We start from the raw sequence: 22,097 nt of genomic DNA on the forward strand, positions 1-22,097 counted from the left end.
AAATATAATCACATGTTATATAAATTTTATGAAATAAACAAACTAAAAAAGAGATTTATATATATATATAAAAGTGTATGGACCATTGGCCCGGTCTTCCAAAAAGCTCTACCTACTGACCTACGTATCTACCCAATTTCTGTCCCAATTTTTCCTCCAAGGAGCTCAAGGTGGTATACGTGGTCCCCTCCTCCATAATTTTATCCTCATAACAACCCTTTGAGATAGGTTATGCTAAGAGGCAGTGACTGGCCCAAGGTCACCCTGTCAGCTTCACGGGCAGGGCAGGGTGGGGTGGAGATTCGAACCCTGGTTTCCCAAGCCCAAGTCCAACCCCCCAATCACTACACCACATTGGCTCTTAGTTATTTGCTTAGCAGAAAGTCTGGGGTGGAAAGAATTTTTGCAACAGGCACAGTTCCTGCTCAAAGGCCTCTGTCACCTCCCCTCTTGAAAACCCTCCCCAAGCTCTGAGCCCAGGAAGGAGAAGAAACATCTTGCAATGCTCACTTCAAGCTGTGAGCAGCCAGTTGGCTTAGCAACGGATGTGAGTGTGTGTTGGGGACAGCCCCAAATTTATACCCGAGGGAGATCTGTCAGCGCAGTGAGCGGTGCTGGAGGCAAGCGCCAGGCGGCCTCGGCTAGAATTCCTAAAGCCAGCTATTTTATCATAGCTGGGCTGCTGATAAGCCCTTGACATAAATGACTGCGCAAGCTGATGGCTTAACTGGACCCCAGTTGGAACTGCCTTGGAACCTGCTCAAAGTACTCAACTCAGCAACATGAGGATTTATCAAGGAAGGAGCAAGTGAGTGCCTGCAGAGTGTACTTCTGTCCGTCGAGGCATTCCAGTCAAGGAACTTCCTCCCTAAACACATCTGTTTATCACTGCAGCCCTTCTGTTCTTTAGCCATCAGGAGACAGCTGTAATATCTACCAAAGGGTAGCCCAACCTCCTGCGGTGTCACCTAGTGCTTTAACTGTACAGGGGAACCTTGGTTCCCAAACGGCTTAGATGATGAACAAATTGGCTCCCGGATGCAGAAAAACCCGGAAGTAGGTGTTCCAGATTTTGAACGTTTTTCAGAAGCTGGACGGCCAATGCAGCTTCCGCTTGAGTGCAGGAAGCTTCTGCAGCCAATCGGAAGCTGAGCCTTGGTTTTCAAACAGTTTCGGGAGTCGAACGGACTTCTGGAATGGGTTACGTTCAGGAACCAAGGTTCCACTGTATAGTGCATATGTAAACCCTGTAGCTCAGTGGCAGAGCATCTAATTTGCACACAGAAGCTGCCAAATTCGACCCCCAGCATCACCAAAGAAACTCCCTGTCTGAATTCCTAGAGAGCAGCTGCTGGTCAGTGTAGACAATGCCAAATTGAAGAGACAAATGATCAGCCTAGGAGCTTCCTCTCTCCAAGGATGTCGGTCTTACTCTGCTGACTTCCAGAAGTGTCCGGGGTGAGAAAGGCGACGGTTCCGCTTTGGCAATTTCTCCAGCATCTCCATCAGCTTGGTGAAGGTCGGCCGTTCCTCTTGCTCGAAGGCCCAGCAAAAGAGAAGGATGTCCTGCAAGTCAATGGGAAGGAAAGGATGTACAAAGGAGGAGAGCGAAAGGACACATGTCCACGTGTGATTTATTGACACATTTATGCAAACTGAGCCAACGATGGATGGGCTCACAGCATTACTACCCCAAAAGGGTCTCTCTTTTTTCCTCCCATAGCTGCAGCCTTGGACTCAAGCAGAAATCAAGCATTGTTCTGTCTCTCTCAGTACCCAGCTTGCTGCTTTGCTTCTAGCACACATGATTTCCAGCTCTCAATGCTTGCCTTTGCCTTTTTCTAACTATCAGCCAGTTGAGGAAAGGGGTCCCTCCAACCATTTGCTGTCTCACATAGGTCCACTTCTTTTGTTCTCCTAATGGCCCATCACCCAGGCAATCACCTCATCAGGAAGCTAGTTTTAACACTTGCTGGAGCCAGGGGTTAGAAAGGTCTCTGCACACACCCATCCTTCCCCCTCCCCAAAACTCATAACACAATGTACAGTGTAAAGTATGGTGTCTTCTACCCAGCAGCTACCAATCCCTGGGGTTTCCTTAAATCTTCTTTCCAGAAAATCTGACTCCCATGGGGCACCTTGCACAAAAGTTAAAGCTCGATCGTGAAAATCCATCAACATTTTGGTGATAGTTTCTCCCTAATGAATACATATTTTGTATGCTGTTTTAAGTAGTGCACACATTTTTGCAATCAGTTTTTCTTAACAGGGATCATCTTTATCTCTTATTTTTGTGAATCCCTTTGTTTTCATGCATGCTATACCCTAAAATATGCATTTTTGAAAAGCCTGGCTGGTTTGAGCACGGCATCCCCAAATCCGAGTGAGTGTGACTCTTAAAAGATGGCCGTATTTCAGCCCTCATGTTGTATTGGAAAGTGCAAAACGGATCGATTCGCCTCTAAACGAGAACTGAATTGAATTTCTCTCCCTCTCCCCGATCTGTGAGTCACCAAGATGAGCAAATATCAACATTTTTCCAAGTCTCTGTGCCTTCCCTCCCCCTTTCAAAGAGTCCCAAGCCACCTACTGAGATCTCCTTGCCCATGCCAATCTGGCTGAGATTTGGCTTCATCCCTCGGCCAACTTGCCAAATTATGGCCTCGGCAGGCTGCGTCTTGAATGGCCATTCCCGAGCATGCAGTTCATACCAGATGGTGCTGTTGGGAAAGAAAGCAGCGTTAGTAACGCACAAACCTTACACCTCTCTGTGACATCTGCAGAGACTCCCAGAGCTCAGGTGTGGGGTTGCGCCATCATCCCCGTCAAGGGAGGGGGACCTTCAGGTCTCTTGGGCCAAAGATGGCCCCTCGGGACTCTCCCCAGGCCATAAATAGTGAAATAATCATTATGGAATGGGATGTCCCTATTTTCATAGGAGAAATGTTGGAGGGTATGCAATCATTCAGTTCTCCAAAAAGTCTATGAGCCTACAGTACCTTTCCAGGAACTGTGCTGGTCAGACCCATTTGGTGGGACTCAGCAGTACAAGGCAGCTCTTATCATTTATATTTGATGAGGAACTTTTAACGAGTGTATAGCTGCAGAATTGAGCTTCCATGTTTAGGAGCATGTTTCCTCTTTTAAGTTCAGTTCTCCACATTGCCACATCAGTTTGCAAGAATTATTTTTTTCCTGTAAGTCCTCGTGAAAAGTTGTCCACATTTTACTGTACATTTATTCTAGCATCCACATTTTTGTATGCAAAAGTTTCGCTAATAATTTATGCATTACTTGGCTAGAGTACTGCAGCATGAAAATCCACAGAAGTGCAGATATCAAGGGACAACTTTGTTTCAGTTTCCATATCCAGTCTACATCTAAAGCGTGGGTTGGGTAAAATTGTCTGTTTACTGAATGACTGCTTTTCCATGGATTTGTATCAACATCCTGCTTGATCTGTACAGTGGTACCTTGGTTCCAAACAACTTGGAACCCAAACACAGCAAACCCAGAAGTAAGTGTTCCTGTTTGCGAACTTTTTTCGGAAGCTGAATATGCTCCGTTTTTAGTGTTACAGTTCCGATTTGAGTGCCACACTTCCAATTTGAGAGTCTGTCTGTTTTTGCTATTTATTTTGTGGTTTTGTTTTTGCGGCTTTTTTGTTGTTTTTGTGACCCAGTTCAGTTACTGATTGATTGATTGTGTGACTGCAGTACATTGTTTATTGCTTTCATTTTATGGATCAATGGTCTCGTTAGATAGTAAAATTCATGTTATATTGCTGTTTTAGGGGTTGTTTTTAAAAGTCTGGAATGGATTAATCCATTTTGTATTACTTTCTATGGGAAAGCGTGCCTTGGTTTTGGAACACTTTGGTTTTGGAACAGACTTCCAGAACGGATTAAGTTTGAGAACCAAAGTACCACTGTATTCTCATTCCTGTGATACAGATTGGGGTGTAGGGGTATGGACTTTTGAGGGGGAATTTTGTGGTTCTGTCACTTTTTTGTTTAGATGTGGCAGCCATTTTGTTATATGCCATGTCCATACAGCAGCCATTTTGTGACTTGCCATGCCTTCCCCTTCACAGCAGCCCTCGTGCAACTGGTTCTCATGATGCTTCCTCAGATTGCAACCTGTGTCAGAAGCCCCCAAAGGCTTGACAACCCCTGTGGTTCACCCTTTGTGGAATCATACAAAGTTCGCTGAAAAACAGCAGCCATTTTGAACCAAGCGCCTGTTAATTTGTTGGGGGGGTTTTTTTGTTTTTAAAAAAAGCCTGGTGCTTTTTCTATGCAAACTTTCAAATTGAAGAAGTTTGCTAGGAGCTTAGTCTGATTTAAAAAAAAATCCTATAATTACTTCCCCCCGCTGTATTTTTGGTTAAAGTTATACTGAAAGCATATACTGGCTTTAATTGCTGTATTTTTTGGATGAAACTGCGCTATCAGATAAGAACTCAGTATAAGCTAATCGCTTCAATGCTGCGCTCTTTAAGGTGTCTATCACAGTGGAGTAGGGGAAAATTAATCCATCGAATAAAAAACTATAGTCTTCTCTGTGCCTGAACAAAGATATCATCAGAGGGCAATGGGACTGCTTACAAAAAGGATGTCTCCACCTCCCTCTGCTACAGAGCAGGGCAATTAATCACACAAATGAAAAGTACATTAGGGGAGACACAATGCCCACAGTTTTGCACTGTAGCTCCTAAACTTTTTCTGTTCAGGACATTCACCCAAGAGGCATCTATCCATGCACAAGACTCAACTATCCCACTCCCCACTTGACATGCCCCAGCATCTGGGGATGCATGCTAATGTTGCCAGTGTATTAGCAGCAGGGATGGGATAACAGAATCATAGAACTGCAAAGTTGGAAGGGGTCCCACAGATCATCTAGTCCAACCCCCTGCAATGGAGGCATTTTTAATTAAAGCATGCCTGACAGACGGCCACCCAACCTCTGCTTACAGAGAGAGTCTACCATCTCCCTACGGAGTCTGTTCTACTGTCGAAATTCAGGTCTCCGCATTTCTTCAGCAACCTGCGATTCACTTTTATCTGTTTTTAGTGCCTCGTGAAAATTCACCAGCATTTTCATGCAAATTTCTCCTAACAAACACATGCAGTTTTGAGGAATCATCTGCAAGCAATTTTCCCTGTTATAATGCACTTCCATACTTCATTTTCACCAATATGTGCATTTGTAGGCATATGTGTAATACCATAGGCTAGTCCCACTTCTCTCTATCCTCCATGCACGCAAGCAAGATCTAGATCAGAGATCTAGGACACATTCCAGCTAGCCAGCAACATCTTAGGACAGTGCAAAAGTAGAGGAAGAAGAAGAGTTTGGATTTGATATCCCACTTTATCTTTACCTGAAGGAGTCTCAAAGCGGCTAACATTCTCCTTTCCCTTCCTTCCCCACAACAAACACTCTGTGAGGTGAGTGGGGCTGAGAGACTTCAGAGAAGTGTGACTGGCCCAAGGTCACCCAGCAGCTGCATGTGGAGGAGCGGGGAAGCGAACCTGGTTCACCAGATTACAAGTCCACCGCTCTTAACCACTACACCACACTGGCTGGTGAACACACCAAGGGCAAGAGAAGAGTCAGCTAAGGGTGCTGAGAGCTGTTAAGAGACCCTCTATTATTCCCAGAGCGGTTTAACAACCAGTCCCTTTTCCCAGGGAACCCTGAGAATTGTAGCTCTGTGAAGGGAACAGGGGCCTCCTAACAACTCTCAGCACCCTTAACAAACTACAGTTCCCAGGTTTCTTTGGAAGAAGCCATGCCTGTTTAAAGTGGGATGGTAACTGCTTTAAATGTACAGTGCAGATGGGACCCACGTTTGCTCATCTCTTCAGTGGGCGCATGAGCCTGGAACCAGAAAGCAAACACATTGGCCCACTGCATCCCGTTGCCACCCCCCCAACTCACCCTCATGCAAAAAAGGAACCTACCCAAGGGCAAAGACATCCGAGTGCTTGGAGAAAGGAAGCTTGTCTTCTTCTGTGTCAGGTGAGAGCTGGTGGATGATCTCTGGGGCTAAATGGCATAACCAGCCATTCTGGATCCGCAGTTTGTTTTCTCTCCTACAGAGAGAGACAGAGAGAAACATCCAGTCAGGGAGCCTGTTGCTGGTCTTGGCATTTCCATACATTTCAATTTATCTTACCATTTTACCATTTATGAATTTAATTATTCACAGTGTATATATGCCATTTTTCCAAATGACCTCACACAGCAGTTTATGTTACGATTATAACATAATGCAATGGCATATTGCTATGGAGATTGTCATATTTCTTTGTTTCCAGGTGAGGATGGGTGTTACAAGTAGCAGGTTGGTGAATCTATCTATTACAGTTTATCTCAGTTTTTCATGCCCAAAAGTCTGGCTCCTTGTCCACAAACGTTCCTGGATCCTAAGATCAGCAGAGGGGGTCCTCTCAGTTGTTCCACTACCAACAGAGGCTGAGGGGGTTGTGGCTCAGAACACGGCCTTTTCTGTATTGGCTCCAAAGCGGTGGGACTCCCTCCCTACAATCGTACAGCTTTTGGTAAATGCTGAAGACGCACCTATTTACCCCGTCTTTTGACATGTCTGGCATTGTTAAATTAGTACATCTGACCCTCCAAGTGTCCCTATTTTCCAGAGACATTCCTGATTTAGAGAAGCCATCCCGGTTTCTGATTTGATCCCAAAATGTCCCACTTTTCCTTAGGACGTCCCTATTTTCATTGGAGAAATGTTAGAGGGCCCCAAGTTAAAGTTATCTGGGCCCCGAGCCATCTGAAGGCAATTCTGTATTGGGAGGTATTTTTTAATGTTTAATGTTTTATTGTTTTTATTTTTATATTTTTATATTTTTATATTATTATTATTTTGTGTATATATATATGTGTGTGTGTGTGTGTGTGTGTGAGACACACACACATATACATACATACACACACACACACACACACACACACACACACATATATATATATATATATATATATATATATATATATATATATATATATATTTGCTTTCGTAGATTTTCACGGGTACAGGAATGCAGGTTTTGGTGTTTTCGGGTATCTTCCCGTGTAAGAGTTGGGGTGTCTAGGCGACGTTTCGACGAGGTCTCACTCGTCATCTTCAGGCTGGTGCTTTCGGCTTCTTGTTACTAGAACAGAGCAGGATCTCAGTGTTTGAGTTCCTATAAATACTGTTGAGGGGGTGTGGTGTATAGCCTCCAACGTTCTGGGCAGAGAGGAAGTTCCCAGGTTATTGTGCCTTTTCTTCTTTTGTTCATTAATTACTTGAGGGATATCTTGAGTGATTTCTTGAGTGATATTCTGAGTACCACTTAGGAGGGTCATTAGGTGTGGATTAGTTGCTAAAGCTTTCGTGTCTTGACCTCTTGAGCTTGTGAAGAGTTTTTTTGAGTTTTTCTGAGAAGAGTTTTTCTGAGAAGATGGCTGTACTGCACTTAGTTGTGCTCTGGCTTGGCTTCGTGTATAGGGGCGAGCTGTGGTTTTGTGCCCTGTGCCAGCCAGATCTGTGTAGGGATTGCAGGGGGGTGCAGCATCCGGAGGTGCCACTATGGTTTGGCTACTGGATGGTATCTGTAATTTATCTGTGGAGAGGGTCTGGGTTTGGGTCTGACACCAGAACCAGAGGCACACAGAACGCCATCTCCAATCAACCACACCAGACCCAAACCCAGACCCTCTCCACAGATAAATTACAGATACCATCCAGTAGCCAAACCATAGTGGCACCTCCGGATGCTGCACCCCCCTGCAATCCCTACACAGATCTGGCTGGCACAGGGCACAAAACCACAGCTCGCCCCTATACACGAAGCCAAGCCAGAGCACAACTAAGTGCAGTACAGCCATCTTCTCAGAAAAACTCTTCTCAGAAAAACTCAAAAAAACTCTTCACAAGCTCAAGAGGTCAAGACACGAAAGCTTTAGCAACTAATCCACACCTAATGACCCTCCTAAGTGGTACTCAGAATATCACTCAAGAAATCACTCAAGATATCCCTCAAGTAATTAATGAACAAAAGAAGAAAAGGCACAATAACCTGGGAACTTCCTCTCTGCCCAGAACGTTGGAGGCTATACACCACACCCCCTCAACAGTATTTATAGGAACTCAAACACTGAGATCCTGCTCTGTTCTAGTAACAAGAAGCCGAAAGCACCAGCCTGAAGATGACGAGTGAGACCTCGTCGAAACGTCGCCTAGACACCCCAACTCTTACACGGGAAGATACCCGAAAACACCAAAACCTGCATATATATATATATATATATATATATATATATATATATATATATATATAATTGGAAGCTGCTGAGATTGGCTGGGGCAACCCAGTAAAATATGTGGGGTATAAATAGTAAAATAATCATTATGGAATGAGACATCCCTATTTTCATTAGAGACATGTTGGAGGGTATGTTACATTCATTGTTCTTGTTTCTGTTTATATCCTATGTATGCCGGAATAAAATAAATAAGTATATATTCTGGCTAAGTAATAAGCATGCCTGGAGGCTATGAAGCAGCACCAACAAGGGGTGTGGCCTGAGGATAGGGGGTGTGGTCTGAGAAATTCCAGAGGCTAAACAAAGAAGTCTGGGGCTCCACAACCATCATTGAAATCAGGCTTCCTCAAACTCGGCCCTCCAGATGTTTTTGGCCTACAACTCCCATGATCCCTAGCTAGCAGGACCAGTGGTCAGGGATGATGGGAATTGTAGTCTCAAAACATCTGGAGGGCTGAGGAAGCTTGAGTTAAATTAAGTATTTAAATGTATTTATTCATTGATTAAAAATTAATATTATTAGAGTAACTAAATAAAAGTATCACTACTGAAAAATACAGAAATTAGTATGAAATTGGTATTAAATTAGTATTAACTTCAGTATTAAAAATACTGAAAAATACTGCAAATCAATGACTAGATAAGTAACTTTGCCTAGGATTATGAAGAATGCATCTGCAGGTCTCTCAGAAAAAGATAACGCTAATCTTGTAAGCATTGCTTTAAAGCCAAATAAAACCTTTAAGAAACAGTAAGCTGCCTTCTTCTCTAATACACAATGTTCCGTACTGGTGCAACGAAGCACAGAAGAATACATATATATATATTTGGGGTCACCCTGCTCGCTTTCTGGTTTAAAAAACTGAAAGAGCCAATGAGAATGTGCTTCTGTAATTGGATTTGTTCAAGACTTCCGAGGCTTAGGAATTAATTTAAAAAGAGACGGGATACATTTTAAGAACTTGGGCGGGCGGCGGGACACAAAGGAAAACGATGGTGCCAGAACGTGTAAGGTAAGACGGTGCCAACTTTCCCCCTCTCACTGTTGCAGCCATATTATACTCCGTGCTCAGTATCACATTGTGGTTTCATTGCCTTGTTGCCAAGCGGACCTGCTATGCAGAGGACATTGGTCCATTACAGCAGATGGGGCACTGCCCCACCAACTGCAGTATCCCCTCAGCAAGCCCCCGCCCCCTTGCCTATCTTCTTATAACCAGCCCAGGGGGTGTCACTGTCTGTCAGCTTCCTCCTCCAGTCTTAGTGTCATGTTTATAGATCTCACCAGTGAGGAAGCAAGGGACAAAACTGGAATTGGCTCCACCTGCCATTGTCTCTGGTTCCACCTCCTGCTGGCCTCCTGCCTTACACCCTCCCTGTCCCAGTGGGCAGCAGCAGCCACCACTGATCTTCATATTCCCATTCCCTGACTACAGATCCATCCTACTGCAGTCAAAACCGCACCATCCACAGCTTCCTCCCCCTTGGAGCTGTCAGGTTTGACCTCCTCCTCGGTCTCAGGTTTTACACCCTTGTGAGAGCTGGACCATAAAGAAGGCTGATCGCCGAAGAATTGATGCTTTTGAATTATGGTGCTGAAGGAGACTCTTGAGAGTCCCATGGACTGCAAGAAGATCAAACCTATCCATTCTGAAGGAAATCAGCCCTGAGTGCTCACTGGAAGGACAGATCCTGAAGCTGAGGCTCCAATACTTTGGCCACCTCATGAGAAGAGACAACTCCCTGGAAAAGACCCTGATGTTGGGAAAGATGGAGTGCACAAGGAGAAGGGGACGACAGAGGACGAGATGGTTGGATAGTGTTCCCAAAGCTACCAGCATGAGTTTGACCAAACTGCAGGAGGCAGTGGAAGACAGGAGTGTCTGGCGTGCTCTGGTCCATGGGGTCATGAAGAGTCGGACACAACTAAACAACAGCAACAACAACAACAGAACTCAACTCAGTAGTGAGGATGGGAACAAAACGAGTTAGCTCTGCCTGTCATTAGTTCTGACTCCCCCTACTGTTGGGCTCCTTGCCTTCCACCCTACCTAACCTTCAGCTCTCTAGATGTTGCTGAACTGCAACTCCAATGACCCTTGGCCATCGGCCATGCTAGCTGCAGCAGATGGGAACTGGAGTCCAACAACACCCAAAGGGTCAAAGGTTCTGTAGGGGTCAGGAGTCGACCTTCTCTGGCTCCTCAGTAGAAGGATGCCTCCTTGGCAGTAGTGGTTGACCTCCTTTGGAATTTTGTTCTTTGCCCAAAGCTGGGTAAAAAGCTGGAGTCCCTCCTCATACCACTCAGGTCACCAGTTTGGGATCTGCTGCGAGTTTGAATCCTGACACCTGTCTTATGCCAACAACGTGGAGAAATGGCGTTTCTCAGCAAAGCAGAAAAACCACAAAAATGCCTGTTATCTGGGGTGCCAACCTGAATAAAATATTGGGTGGGGGGCAGGTAAGCCCCGCCCCACATAATCAATCACATGACATGGTGCAAACACACAATTAGAATGGCAATGCCCATTAACATTGGAGGGCCACGGCCTCCTCTAATATTTTATCAGAGGGGTGAATGGACCTTGGCCACTGGGAGTTGGCTCCTGTGCTTGTTATGGAGTTATCCAGCCAAGAATTCCAGCACCTCAAATGAGTTCTGATTGTTGGCTTACAGGGCAATCCAAAGGCAAGGTCCACCAGGATGAGCATGGAGGAGGTGGGTCTCAGGTGGTCTTAACTGAGCCAGGGCTACGCCAGCACAACTCCCTCATCCTGGCTCAGCCAGAGGTACCCCGATGTAGCTCCCTCAACCCAGCATTTCCTTGGTTAGTTTCTCCGTATTCTTAAGTAAATATTAAATACCTTGCCCAGCCAGTACTAGGCTGGCTCAGTCAGGGCTTAGCTGGCAAAAGTTAAGCTGGTGTAAGTCCCCCCCCCCAAAAAAAAATGGGTGTTCCAGGGGCATGGCTGGACGGGGACAGGGGAGGAGAGATGTACACCTCTTTCAATCTTCTTTCAGCTGAACCCAGTGGCGTAGCGTGGGGGGTGCAGGGGGGGCCGGGCGCACCGGGCGCAACATCTGGGGGTTAGGGTTAGGGGGCACAAATCCACGGGTTAGGGGGCGCAAATCCACGGGTTAGGGGGTGCAAATTACTTGCCTTGCCCCGGGTGCTGACAACCCACGCTACGCCACTGGCTGAACCACATGGCCTGGCAAACCCAGCAGAACGTACACTGACAAAAAAGGGTGATCTAAGTCAAACTCTGGTTTAAAGATTTGTTTTCTCTCTGCCAGGCTCAGGTTGGCTCAGCCAGAAGGAGCCCCGCTCCTGAACGGAGATTGGAACAGAGGTATATTACAGCACCTTACCTGAAGCCACTGAAGCAAGTGACACCAGCTTCCTATAGCTAGGATCGCTCTGTTTGCTTCTTAACAATTTGTTCCAGTAACTTACATTCCATCCACCACACCCACGAAACCGCAGATAAAAATGGGGACTCATAAAAACCCCTATGCTAATTTCAAGAGTCACTGCTTCGGAGTATCCCCCTGCCTCCAATTATATATATATGGCTGAAAGCTCCACTCCAAATGCTTTATTCGTTTACTCTTCAGCAGTTCATTTGGAAAGCCAGGGGAAAACTGCTCTTAAGGTTGAAATATACAAAATCAAAACGGCGTTTCCGTGTGCTGCTCTGGTTCACCAGAAGCTTAGTCAAGCTGGCCACATGACCCGGAAGCTGTACGCCGGCTCCTTTGGCCAATAAAGCGAGATGAGTGCTGCAACCCCAGAGTCGGCCACGACTGGACCTAACGGTCAGGGTCCCTTTACCTTTAAAGGAGCCTTGCAGAGTCATGGGATGGTGGGCCACACATGTGTGTTCATGCATGTGAAGGGCTGGAGGCTTTCACGCCGAGGGGTCAACTTGTGCCCTCCAGGCTTCTCTGTCTGGTCCTTGGGACTTTGCCCAGGCCACATCCCTCGCAAGCCCTACTTGTCATGCTCATTGATGGTCTTTGCCTCACTGGAAAGTCTTCTTGAACTCTGGCAATGCCTGGATGGAGGTTAGAGAGGGGCATGGGCAGGTGTGTGAAGAACCTCACATTTGCCCCACCTGCTTTTGCTCCTGGCCCCACCCACCACCGGCAAGTGGCCTCCAGAAGCTTGTACGGAAGGAAATGTGTCCCTCAGGATGGAGACAATTCTCCATCCCTGCCTTAGGACATAGGCAGCTGCCTGGCGATGCCAGGAGCTGTCACCAACCCTAGAAGATGCCTCCTTATCTTCCAAGGTTCTCAAGCTCTCCTTCCAGCCACTCAGAAGAAGGATCTCGCATATTGCAACTAATTAGCACTTCTTGATCTTCAGGGAGAGCTACCCTGCAATTTCCTCCGCAGAGTAACAACAAATAAATGGGAAGACGTGGTTGTGAGTGGCATGTTAGCAGGACTCCAACAAAGGGCTCCAGCAACAGAGAGAGCCCACAGCTAACCCAAGACTCCCTGCTACTGTAACCTCTGCTAGGCATGAATCACACCGGGGTAGGGTGAGCTGTCCCTGGGACAGATGTTTTCAGATCTGTTTGCCTATGTTTGTGAACCGCCTTCACTGAGTCACAATCCAGGCTAAGCTGGAGTGAGGGCTTAGGTTGGTGCAGAGCAGGGGGGAGTCGGGAGAGGCTGATCAGTCAACTGTGGCTTCTTTTGGTTTCTCGTTTTCTCGTTTTCAGTACAGCAGTACCTTGGTTCTCATAGAATCATAGAGTTGGAAGAGACCACAAGGGCCATCGAGTCCAACCCCCTGCCAAGCAGGAAACACCATCAGAGCACTCCTGACATATGGTTGTCAAGCCTCTGCTTAAAGACCTCCAAAGAAGGAGACTCCACCACACTCCTTGGCAGCAAATCCCACTGTCGAACAGCTCTTACTGTCAGGAAGTTCTTCCTAATGTTTAGGTGGAATCTTCTTTCTTGTAGTTTGGATCCATTGCTCCGTGTCCGCTTCTCTGGAGCAGCAGAAAACAACCTTTCTCCCTCCTCTATATGACATCCTTTTATATATTTGAACATGGCTATCATATCACCCCTTAACCTCCTCTTCTCCAGGCTAAACATGCCCAGCTCCCTTAGCCGTTCCTCATAAGGCATCGTTTCCAGGCCTTTGACCATTTTGGTTGCCCTCCTCTGGACACGTTCCAGTTTGTCAGTGTCCTTCCTGAATTGTGGTGCCCAGAACTGGACACAGTACTCCAGGTGAGGTCTGACCAGAGCAGAATACAGTGGCACTATTACTTCCCTTGATCTAGATGCTATACTCCTATTGATGCAGCCTAGAATTGCATTGGCTCCTGAGGTTTTCAGCAATTCACTTAATCCGTTCCGGAGGTCTGTTCCCAAACCAAAGCGTTCCAAAACCAAGGCACGCTTTCCCATAGAAAGTAATGCAAAATGGATTAATCTGTTCCAGACTTTTAAAAACAACCCCTAAAACAGCAATTTAACATGAATTTTACTATCCAACGAGACCAGTGATCCATAAAATGAAAGCATTAAACAATGTACTGCAGTTACACAATCAATCAATCAGTAACTGAACTGGGTTCCACACAGTCACCACAACAAAAACAAGAGAGCCGCAAAAACAAAAACACAAAATAAATAGCAAAAACAGACAGATCTCAGCATAACACTCAAAACGGAAGTGTAGCACTCAAAATCGGAAGCGTGACACTCAAAATGGAGCATGTTCGGCTTCCGAAAAAAGTTTGCAAACTGCAACACTTACTTCCGGGTTTGCAGGGTTTGGGTTCCAAGTTGTTTGAGAACCAAGGCATTTGAGAACCAAGGTACCACTGTATTATAAATTTATATTTATATATAAGAAGAGCCTGCTGGATCAGGCCAATGGCCCATCTAATCCAGAATCCTGTTCTCACAGTGGCCGGTCAGGTGTCCCAAAGGGAAACCCACAAGCAGAGCCTGAGCACAAAGGCCCTCCCCCCTCCTGAGGTTTTCAGCAACTGGTTTTCAGAAGCATTGCTGCCTCCAATGGTGGAGGCAGAGCATAGCCATCACCGCCTCCTGTGGAAGGGAGTTCCACAGGTTATCTGCATGCTGCATGAAGAAGTGCTTTCTTTCATCCGTCCTGTATCTTCCAACATTCAGCTTCATTGGATGGTCCCAAGTTCCAGGGAGAAAAACTTTTCTCTATTCACTTTGTTCTCCATGCCATGCCTAATTTTATCAACATGTATCATGTCACCTCTTGCTCAGTTTTCCTCTAAACTAAAAAGCCTGATTTCCACATCCATTTGCATTTTTTAAAAATATAGAAAAGAGTCCTCATCAGCAGCTTAGTGTGAATTTGTCCTAATATGCAACACACACAAACACACCATGGTATGCAATTACGGTACATTTCACTGTGCTGTTTTCACGAATACATGCATTTCTATGCACATTGCTTGTCTGGAGATGTGCATTGCAAAATTAGGAGAATTATGAATTTAGGAAGGACGGTTGTGTTTCGGTTTGTGTATTGCTTTGGGAACTGAGAATAAGGTATATTTACTGTACTTTTTAATGTGAACTGAATCAAAATTCTCCCCATCTCTACAGGGGAGTTACCCTGGGCTGCATTCACACTGGAATTTCTTCTATTTCCCTTCCCTGTTAATTTCTTCATATCTGAGCTTTCACACAATGTAATATTATTCCTTCTTCCTGAAACGTAGTGGAATATAGCAGCTCTCATAGGGGTCCAAAAGGACGTGATCAAACTTCAGGTTATATGTCAGCACTGGTCATTTTTGCAGATTGAGTTCCCATCTGCATTTCACACACAAAACAGTATTATACTACTTTAAACAGTGATTGCTTCCCCACAAGAACTCTGAGAACTGGATATTGGAAATGTCAACATATCGTACTTGCAGGAATTGGCAAGTGGATACCTGATGGTTAAAAATATCAGGGCTTTTTTCCCCTAAAAAAGTGTTTGGGGGTACTCTGATTTTGACTCAAGTAAATCACCATTTTATAGTTCAAATTGGGAAAAATAAACACAGTAAATGGACAAAAGTACAAAGATTCACAAAATGCTTAGGGGTATGCATACCCCTGTGTACCCCCAGAAAAAAGCACCGTTAAGTATAATTAGTTGAAAACAACAAAAAACTATTGTAATATAACACTAATTGTAAGGAATGGAATGTGAATTAGAAGTAACTGGGAAAACAATGCAGCAACAAGAGGAAACTATGGACGTGTTGAGAGCAGAGTGTGGCCAACCAAATTTTGGAAAAATTGTATTAGATTTGCTTTAATTTGTGGTTAAAATTCAGAAAATCAATAGAAACAATTTGGCAAAAAAGGGGGGTGGGGGTGGGATATAAATGCAATAAAAATTTACCCCCAAAAAAGAACTCTGAGAATGGTTAAGAGTAGTGAGAGCTGTTAGGAAACCTCTATTCCCCTCCCAGAGCTACAATTTCCAGAGTGCCCTGAGAAGAGGGATTGTTGGTTAAATCACTCTGCAAATTATTGCTCTGGGAAGGGAATAGGTAAAGGTAAAGGGACCCCTGACCATTAGGTCCAGTCGTGGCCGACTCTGGGGTTGCGGCGCTCATCTCGCTTTACTGGCCGAGGGAGCCGGCATACAGCTTCTGGGTCATGTGGCCAGCATGACTAAGCCGCTTCTGGCGAACCAGAGCAGCGCACGGAAATGCCGTTCACCTTTCCGCCACAGCGGTACCTATTTATCTACTTGCACTTTGACGGGCTTTCCAACTGCTAGGTTGGCAGGAGCAGGTGCTGAGCAACGGGAGCTCACCCCGTCACGGGGATTTGAACCGCCAACCTTCTGATCGACAAGTCCTAGGCTCTGTGGTTTAACCCACAGCGCCACCCTTAAGGGAATAGACGCCACCTAAAAAGTCTCATCAACCTTAACAAACTACACTTCCGAAGCCCTGACTATTTAAAGTGGCAGGATGCAGCTTTAAACGCATAGTGCAGGTGGATCGCAGAAAAACATTCAATCTCCCCCAATATCAAATTGGCAGAATAAAAAAAGGCAAAGTCCAAGAAATAGACCGAGAGAACATGATGCAAAAAAAGGGGGGGGAGTATAAATAGACAAGCGTCTTGAGGGGAATACGTAAGTTAAACCCACCCACAGCACCACTTCAATCTGACAACAGATACACTGCTGCAGAAGGAGGGAGAGACATGGGCAACCCATTATCTCCTCCTCTAATCCGGCACGTCTGACACCCCATAATTACAGACGGATTAAAATATGCAATTTATCTCATAGGCGGCTTTGGAATAGAGCAAAAATTAACAGCGAGGAAAAACTTCTCAATAGCTGAGAGCTCAGTAAGTTGCATCTAAATCAGGAGTTGTCAGCAGGCGAAGCTTCACCTGGAAATCTCAGAACAGATTGCAGGAGTTTCTGGGGAGGGATGAGCATTTAGAAGAGGAGAGCGGAGACTTATTCTGCCTGAGGGCCGCATTCCCTTTGGGTCAATCTCGTGGGGGCCACTTGCCATCAGTGGGCAGGGCCAGAAGAAAAAGTGGGTGGAGCACTGAATGCAAATTTCGACTTTGTAAAGGTAAAGGTAAAGGTACCCCTGCCCGAACGGGCCAGTCTTGACAGACTCTGGGGTTTGTGCGCCCATCTCACATCTATTGGCCGGGGGCCAGCGCTGTCCGGAGACACTTCCGGGTCACGTGGCCAGCGTGACAAAGCTGCATCTGGCGAGCCAGCGCAGCACACGGAACGCCGTTTACCTTCCCGCTAGTAAGCGGTACCTATTTATCTACTTGCACCCAGGGGTGCTTTCGAACTGCTAGGTTGGCAGGCGCTGGGACCGAGCAGCGGGAGCGCACCCCGCCGCGGGGATTCGAACCGCCGACCTTTCGATCGGCAAGCCCTAGGCGCTGAGGCTTTAGCCCACAGCGCCACCCGCGTCCCATTTGTAAAGGTAAAGGTAAAGGTACCCCTGCCCGAACGGGCCAGTCTTGACAGACTCTGGGGTTTGTGCGCCCATCTCACACTTGTACACTTGGCTAATTCCTGCAAGGGCTCACATGCCCCTCTCCATCTTCTGTTCAGGCAGAAGCACTAACAGAGGTGAAAAGCACAATCCCAGGCAGACAAACAAGCTCAAGGAGAATGTGAACCTGGATCGGTGAGAGATGTCACCTGGAGAAAGGTGTGGCTTGGGAGGCTCCTTAGGGCCAGAGAAGCCCTCCCCCTTTTGGCTCTGCCACCTCACTGCCTGATGCTGCTTCTCAGTTGTTGTTGTGTGTTCTCACAATTCCTGCGCCCTGCCTAGTTCTGTCGTGAAAACAAACAGTTCATTACAGATAAAAGAGAACATTTAAGAGGCAGAGCGATGGGTCCACAAAGCTGGTCACCTACCTGCCTGCTTGCAAAACCCCTGAGATGCTGAAGAGGCCAAAGTCTGTGATCACCACCTTCCCGTTGTCATAGAAAACGTTTTTAGACTTGAGGTCCTTGTGGAGGATGCCTTTGGCGTGGAGATAGCCCATTCCCTGCAAAAGAAGCCGAGAAAGAGAAAAGGCATTGAAAGGGTGTCGTGGGAAAAGACAGGGCAGAGTTGAAATGAATTGAGTGACAGCAGCAGGAGGAGGAGTGGGAAGCCCTCTACAGATCAGAGTTCTGTCAAGAGCAATCTGAACCTCTCTCTCATGCCAGCTTGAGTTGACTGTATTTTATTTTTCCTCTTTATTGACTTTTGGCCACATTCACACCATACATGTAAAGTTTTGTGATACGACTTTAAACAGTAATGGCTTCCTCTCCCAAAGGATGCTGGGAACTGTGGTTTGTTAAGGAGGCTGAGAGCTGTTAGGCGATTCCCGATTCCCCTCTCAGAACTATAATTCCCAGAGTGGTTTCACGATCAAACCCTCTTCCCAGGGAACTATGGAATTGGCTGCTCTGCAATGGGACTAGATGCCTCCTAGCAACTCTCAGTACCTGTTGCAGACTATCATCTCCCTGAATTCTTTGGGGGAAGCTATGTTGGTTTAAAATGGCATTGTAGTGCTTTAAACGTATGGTGTGAAAGTGGCCTTTGTTACACAGCTTCATGGAAGATAAGGTTACCCAGTGGTGGCAGGCACTCTCTGGCTCTAGGAGGGCGGAAGGCATGGAGCCCAACAGTAGGTGGCGCCAGAGCTAATGACAGGGAGAGCCAACTCGTTCTGGTTTTGTCTCCATCCATCCTCCCTTACACTAACTTGTTCTTTTGCATAAGGGGAGAGCTATCTGTGGCTGGGATTCCACTGTTGCTGTTTTACCAAGAGGTAGCAAATAATATGGTAAAATTAAGCAACCAATAGTGTAACAAACACAAGAAAAAGCAGGATATCCTTTTACAAGGCAATTTGCGAACACCCTTACAAGCACCTCTCATATTTTTATGGCAATGGAAACCTCATGTTTTACGATGCACCCAATAAAATGTTCAGTTCAGCATTTTTCCTGAGTTTTATGACACCCACACATAGCAAATGAGGCCCATTTTTCAGTACCCTGATCATCAATATCTCTCCATTCCCTCACCCTCTTACTTAATTTTATCATTCGGACACTGTCCCTATTTTCATAATCTGGCCCAGGCTTTATCCCTGCACTTAAGGCATAATTGCCTTCCGGGATGCTGTCAGAAAGTGTTTTACCATCTCCACGTCTTCTAACAGAACATCTTCTTTTACATACTCCAGTAGGACAATTAATGGATTTCCTGGTAGCATATATCCTGCCATATACTCTATTTCTCTGTGTCCTGTGGCCCAGAAGGGTCTTATTTTGTGACATGATCAAAATGCAGGTCGTATATCAGCTCCTTTTGCTTTTGCTGGAACAAACTAAAGGCCCATTTGCAATATACACATTTAGCAGGATCATACCACTTTAAACAGTCATGGCTTCCCCCAAGGAATCCTGGGAACTTTTAAAGGTGCTGAGAGTTGTTAGGTGGCCTCTATTTCTCCCACAGTACTACAGTTCACAGAGTTCCTGGGAGGAGGGACTGGTGGTTAAACCACTCTTCGAATTGTAGCTCTGGGAGGGAGAATAGGGCTCCCCCTGAAATGCTCATCACCCGTAACAAACTACAATTCCCATGATTCTTGGGAGGAAACCATTACTGTTTAAAGGGGTACGATAGTGCTTTAAATGCATAGTGAAGATGGGGCCTAACATAGTGACCCCTTTGGGATGTATTCATCAACAGTGGTTGAAAGGAGGAGTGAGTCAGATCAGAGCCGTCTTTCCCATAGGGTTTAGTGGTGCGTTGCGCCAGGGCTCCGGCCTCTCAGGGGCGCCCTAGCGGGTGGGGGAGCTGCGCGGCTTTGCCGGAGGCCTCCCCTTTACCTGCACACCCGCCAGCTGCGCCCCATCAACCATATAGCTGGCAGGCCTGCAGCTTGCCTCCCAAGCCTCTGCGGGAGGAGAGCGATCCCTGCAGAGGCTTAGGATGCAAGCTGCACCCCATCAGCCATATGGCTGGCAGGCGTGCAGCTTCTTTCCCAAGCCTCCACGGGGATTTCTCTCCCGCAGCGGCCTGGCTGAGAGTTGCAGGGGGGGGGCATGGCTGGCAGTGTGCAGCTTCGCCCCCCCCCCACTATCCGTGGTAATTAGGGGGCACTGGGTGGATATTTGCACCCCGGCGCTGCATCTGCTAAAGACAGCCCTGAGTCAGATTCCCACCAAATGCATCCTTCATGGTTTGACTGGATTCTGCACTCCTTCGTGTTTCTCCATAATACTGGGACATGCCAACTCTTACACTTCTTGACCTTTTGGATTTCTTTGAAAAGAAGACACCCCTCCTCTTGCCTTCTCTAAGGGGCTATTCCTACCCACCCACCGCATAATTCCTCGGATGCACTTGAAAGCATAGACGATGATGGCTATGCTTCCGCAGTCAGAGGCAGCAATGCTTCTGAATACCAGTTCCTGGAAACCACAGGAGGGGAGAGGGCTCTTGTGTTTGGGTCACGTTTGAGAGTTTCCCACAGGCTTCTAGCTGGCCATTGTGAGAACAGAATGCAGGATTAGAAGGGCCATTGGCCTGATCCAGCAGGCTCTTCTTATGTTCTTATGCTAGACTGCACTAAAACTCGCTTTTAAATATGTATTTGTAAAGGTATTTCCCCCTAAAACACACATTTCAAAACTTCTTTAAATACTAGGGGCTGCCGCCAAGCATCGTTCCATCACCCTTGACCAGCCCCCTCCCTTTACACCTCACTACACCTAGGCTGTCCCATCACAGCTCACTTCAAGCTCCTCCCTCTCCACTCCCTTTAAAAAGCCACTTCATAGAATGGCCTGGTAAACTGTTATGTGAATCGCCTCACCACCCTACCTCTCTTTCCTGTCTGCTGTACCTCCTGCTGCAATTGCCATGGCCAGCAATGAGCAGCCAGGTGAACTGCAGAGCGTGACGACACCTTGCCTTTCTATGTATATAGGAAGAAATGCATATATGTAAGCCAAGCGCTGTGACGTTCAGGGTAGCACAAAACAAAATAAAAATCTGTCAGACAGCTCTCCTCCAAACCACGCATCAGTCCAGGAATTTCATGATGGTTTGGTGTGTATTGACATCCGTAAAAGGTTCGATTCCTCAAGAATCCCTCCCCCATGCACACCCTCCCCACGTGCACCCTTTGAAGCCCATCTGTGCAGCTTTGAACTATGAGATCACTGAACACTTGCAGTACCTCTCGGCCCTCTGATCCACCAACTGGTTAAAGAAGAACAAGGATAAAACACTAGCAGCTTACTGCAAAAGTGCTTGCCTTGCTGGGGAGATCAAGGCAAAGCGAATTGTAACTGTAGGGATTTCTTTGAGTTTGATGAGCTGAGACCTCATCATTCAAGAAAAGAATAGAAAAAGCACCCACTGCCCAGATGCAAACAGCTTTCACTGCTCACCCACCCCCCTGTTATTCCCTGACACCCTCCCACAACTTGCTTACAGGCCTGGCGCTAATGGTCTAGAAGCGAGAAAGGTGTAGGAGGCAGGGCAAGCTGTCGTTCACCTTGCTGTCTCCACAAAGCGCTGGTCTCCACGCTCATTAAAACCGCCGCAGTCAGCCAGCCTTCGCTGGAGAAGGAATCTATCTGCCTGGGCGCTGATGTTATTTATGTTTTTGGTTTGACCTACAGGATTTGTATCACTCGCTCAGCTTTTCCATCAAAAAAGCTACAAGGTGCCTTGCTTCAACATGAAAAAGAGTAATTGGTGGCAGGTATCCATCTCCCTGCTGTAGGAACATCTAGGCTTCCTTAGTGCAAAGGATGCACAAATCTGTCAGGTTCAGTTTGTCTCAGTTTTTTCCTGCCCAACCAGTTTTCAGTCCAATTTCATTTTCCAGCACAATCAGTTGCCCAACTTTTAGCTCCTTATATTTCCACATCCGTTGTTTTTTGTTTGTTTGTTTGTTTGTTTTTTAGTCCTTATGGAAATTCATCAACCTTTGCATCGTTCCTCACAGTATACACCTTTGGGCAAGCAATTTCCCCTATGGTATTTGTGCATGTTGCTTTTCACTGACATTTGCATGTGTTCCACTACTGTATACCTTGGGTCAGACCCCACCTGGGGTACTGTGTGCAGTTCTGGACACCATAGTTTAAGGAGGATATTGACAAGGTGGAACGTGTTGAGGGAGTTGGGTATGTTTAGCCAACAGGAGATGACAAGAC

At 46.3% G+C, this 22,097-nt stretch overlaps 1 protein-coding gene across 1 annotated transcript in view; it reads right to left on the reverse strand.

Moving 5' to 3' along the window:
* Positions 1 to 1,428: 1,428 nt before the first annotated feature.
* Positions 1,429 to 22,097, reverse strand: part of KSR2 (kinase suppressor of ras 2) — a gene marked incomplete at its 3' end in the record, with an annotated part of 190,741 nt that continues 170,072 nt past the window's right edge. The window contains exons 16-19 of the mRNA XM_081175270.1: positions 17,772 to 17,905; positions 5,970 to 6,101; positions 2,591 to 2,720; positions 1,429 to 1,566 (exon numbers count right to left, since the gene is read on the reverse strand). Coding sequence (XP_081031396.1) covers positions 1,429 to 1,566; positions 2,591 to 2,720; positions 5,970 to 6,101; positions 17,772 to 17,905 — 534 coding nt within the window. The remainder of the gene's footprint in view (positions 1,567 to 2,590; positions 2,721 to 5,969; positions 6,102 to 17,771; positions 17,906 to 22,097) is intronic.

Source organism: Podarcis bocagei (assembly GCF_964188305.1).
Source record: "Podarcis bocagei genome assembly, chromosome: 16".
Taxonomy (NCBI): Eukaryota; Metazoa; Chordata; class Lepidosauria; order Squamata; family Lacertidae; genus Podarcis; species Podarcis bocagei.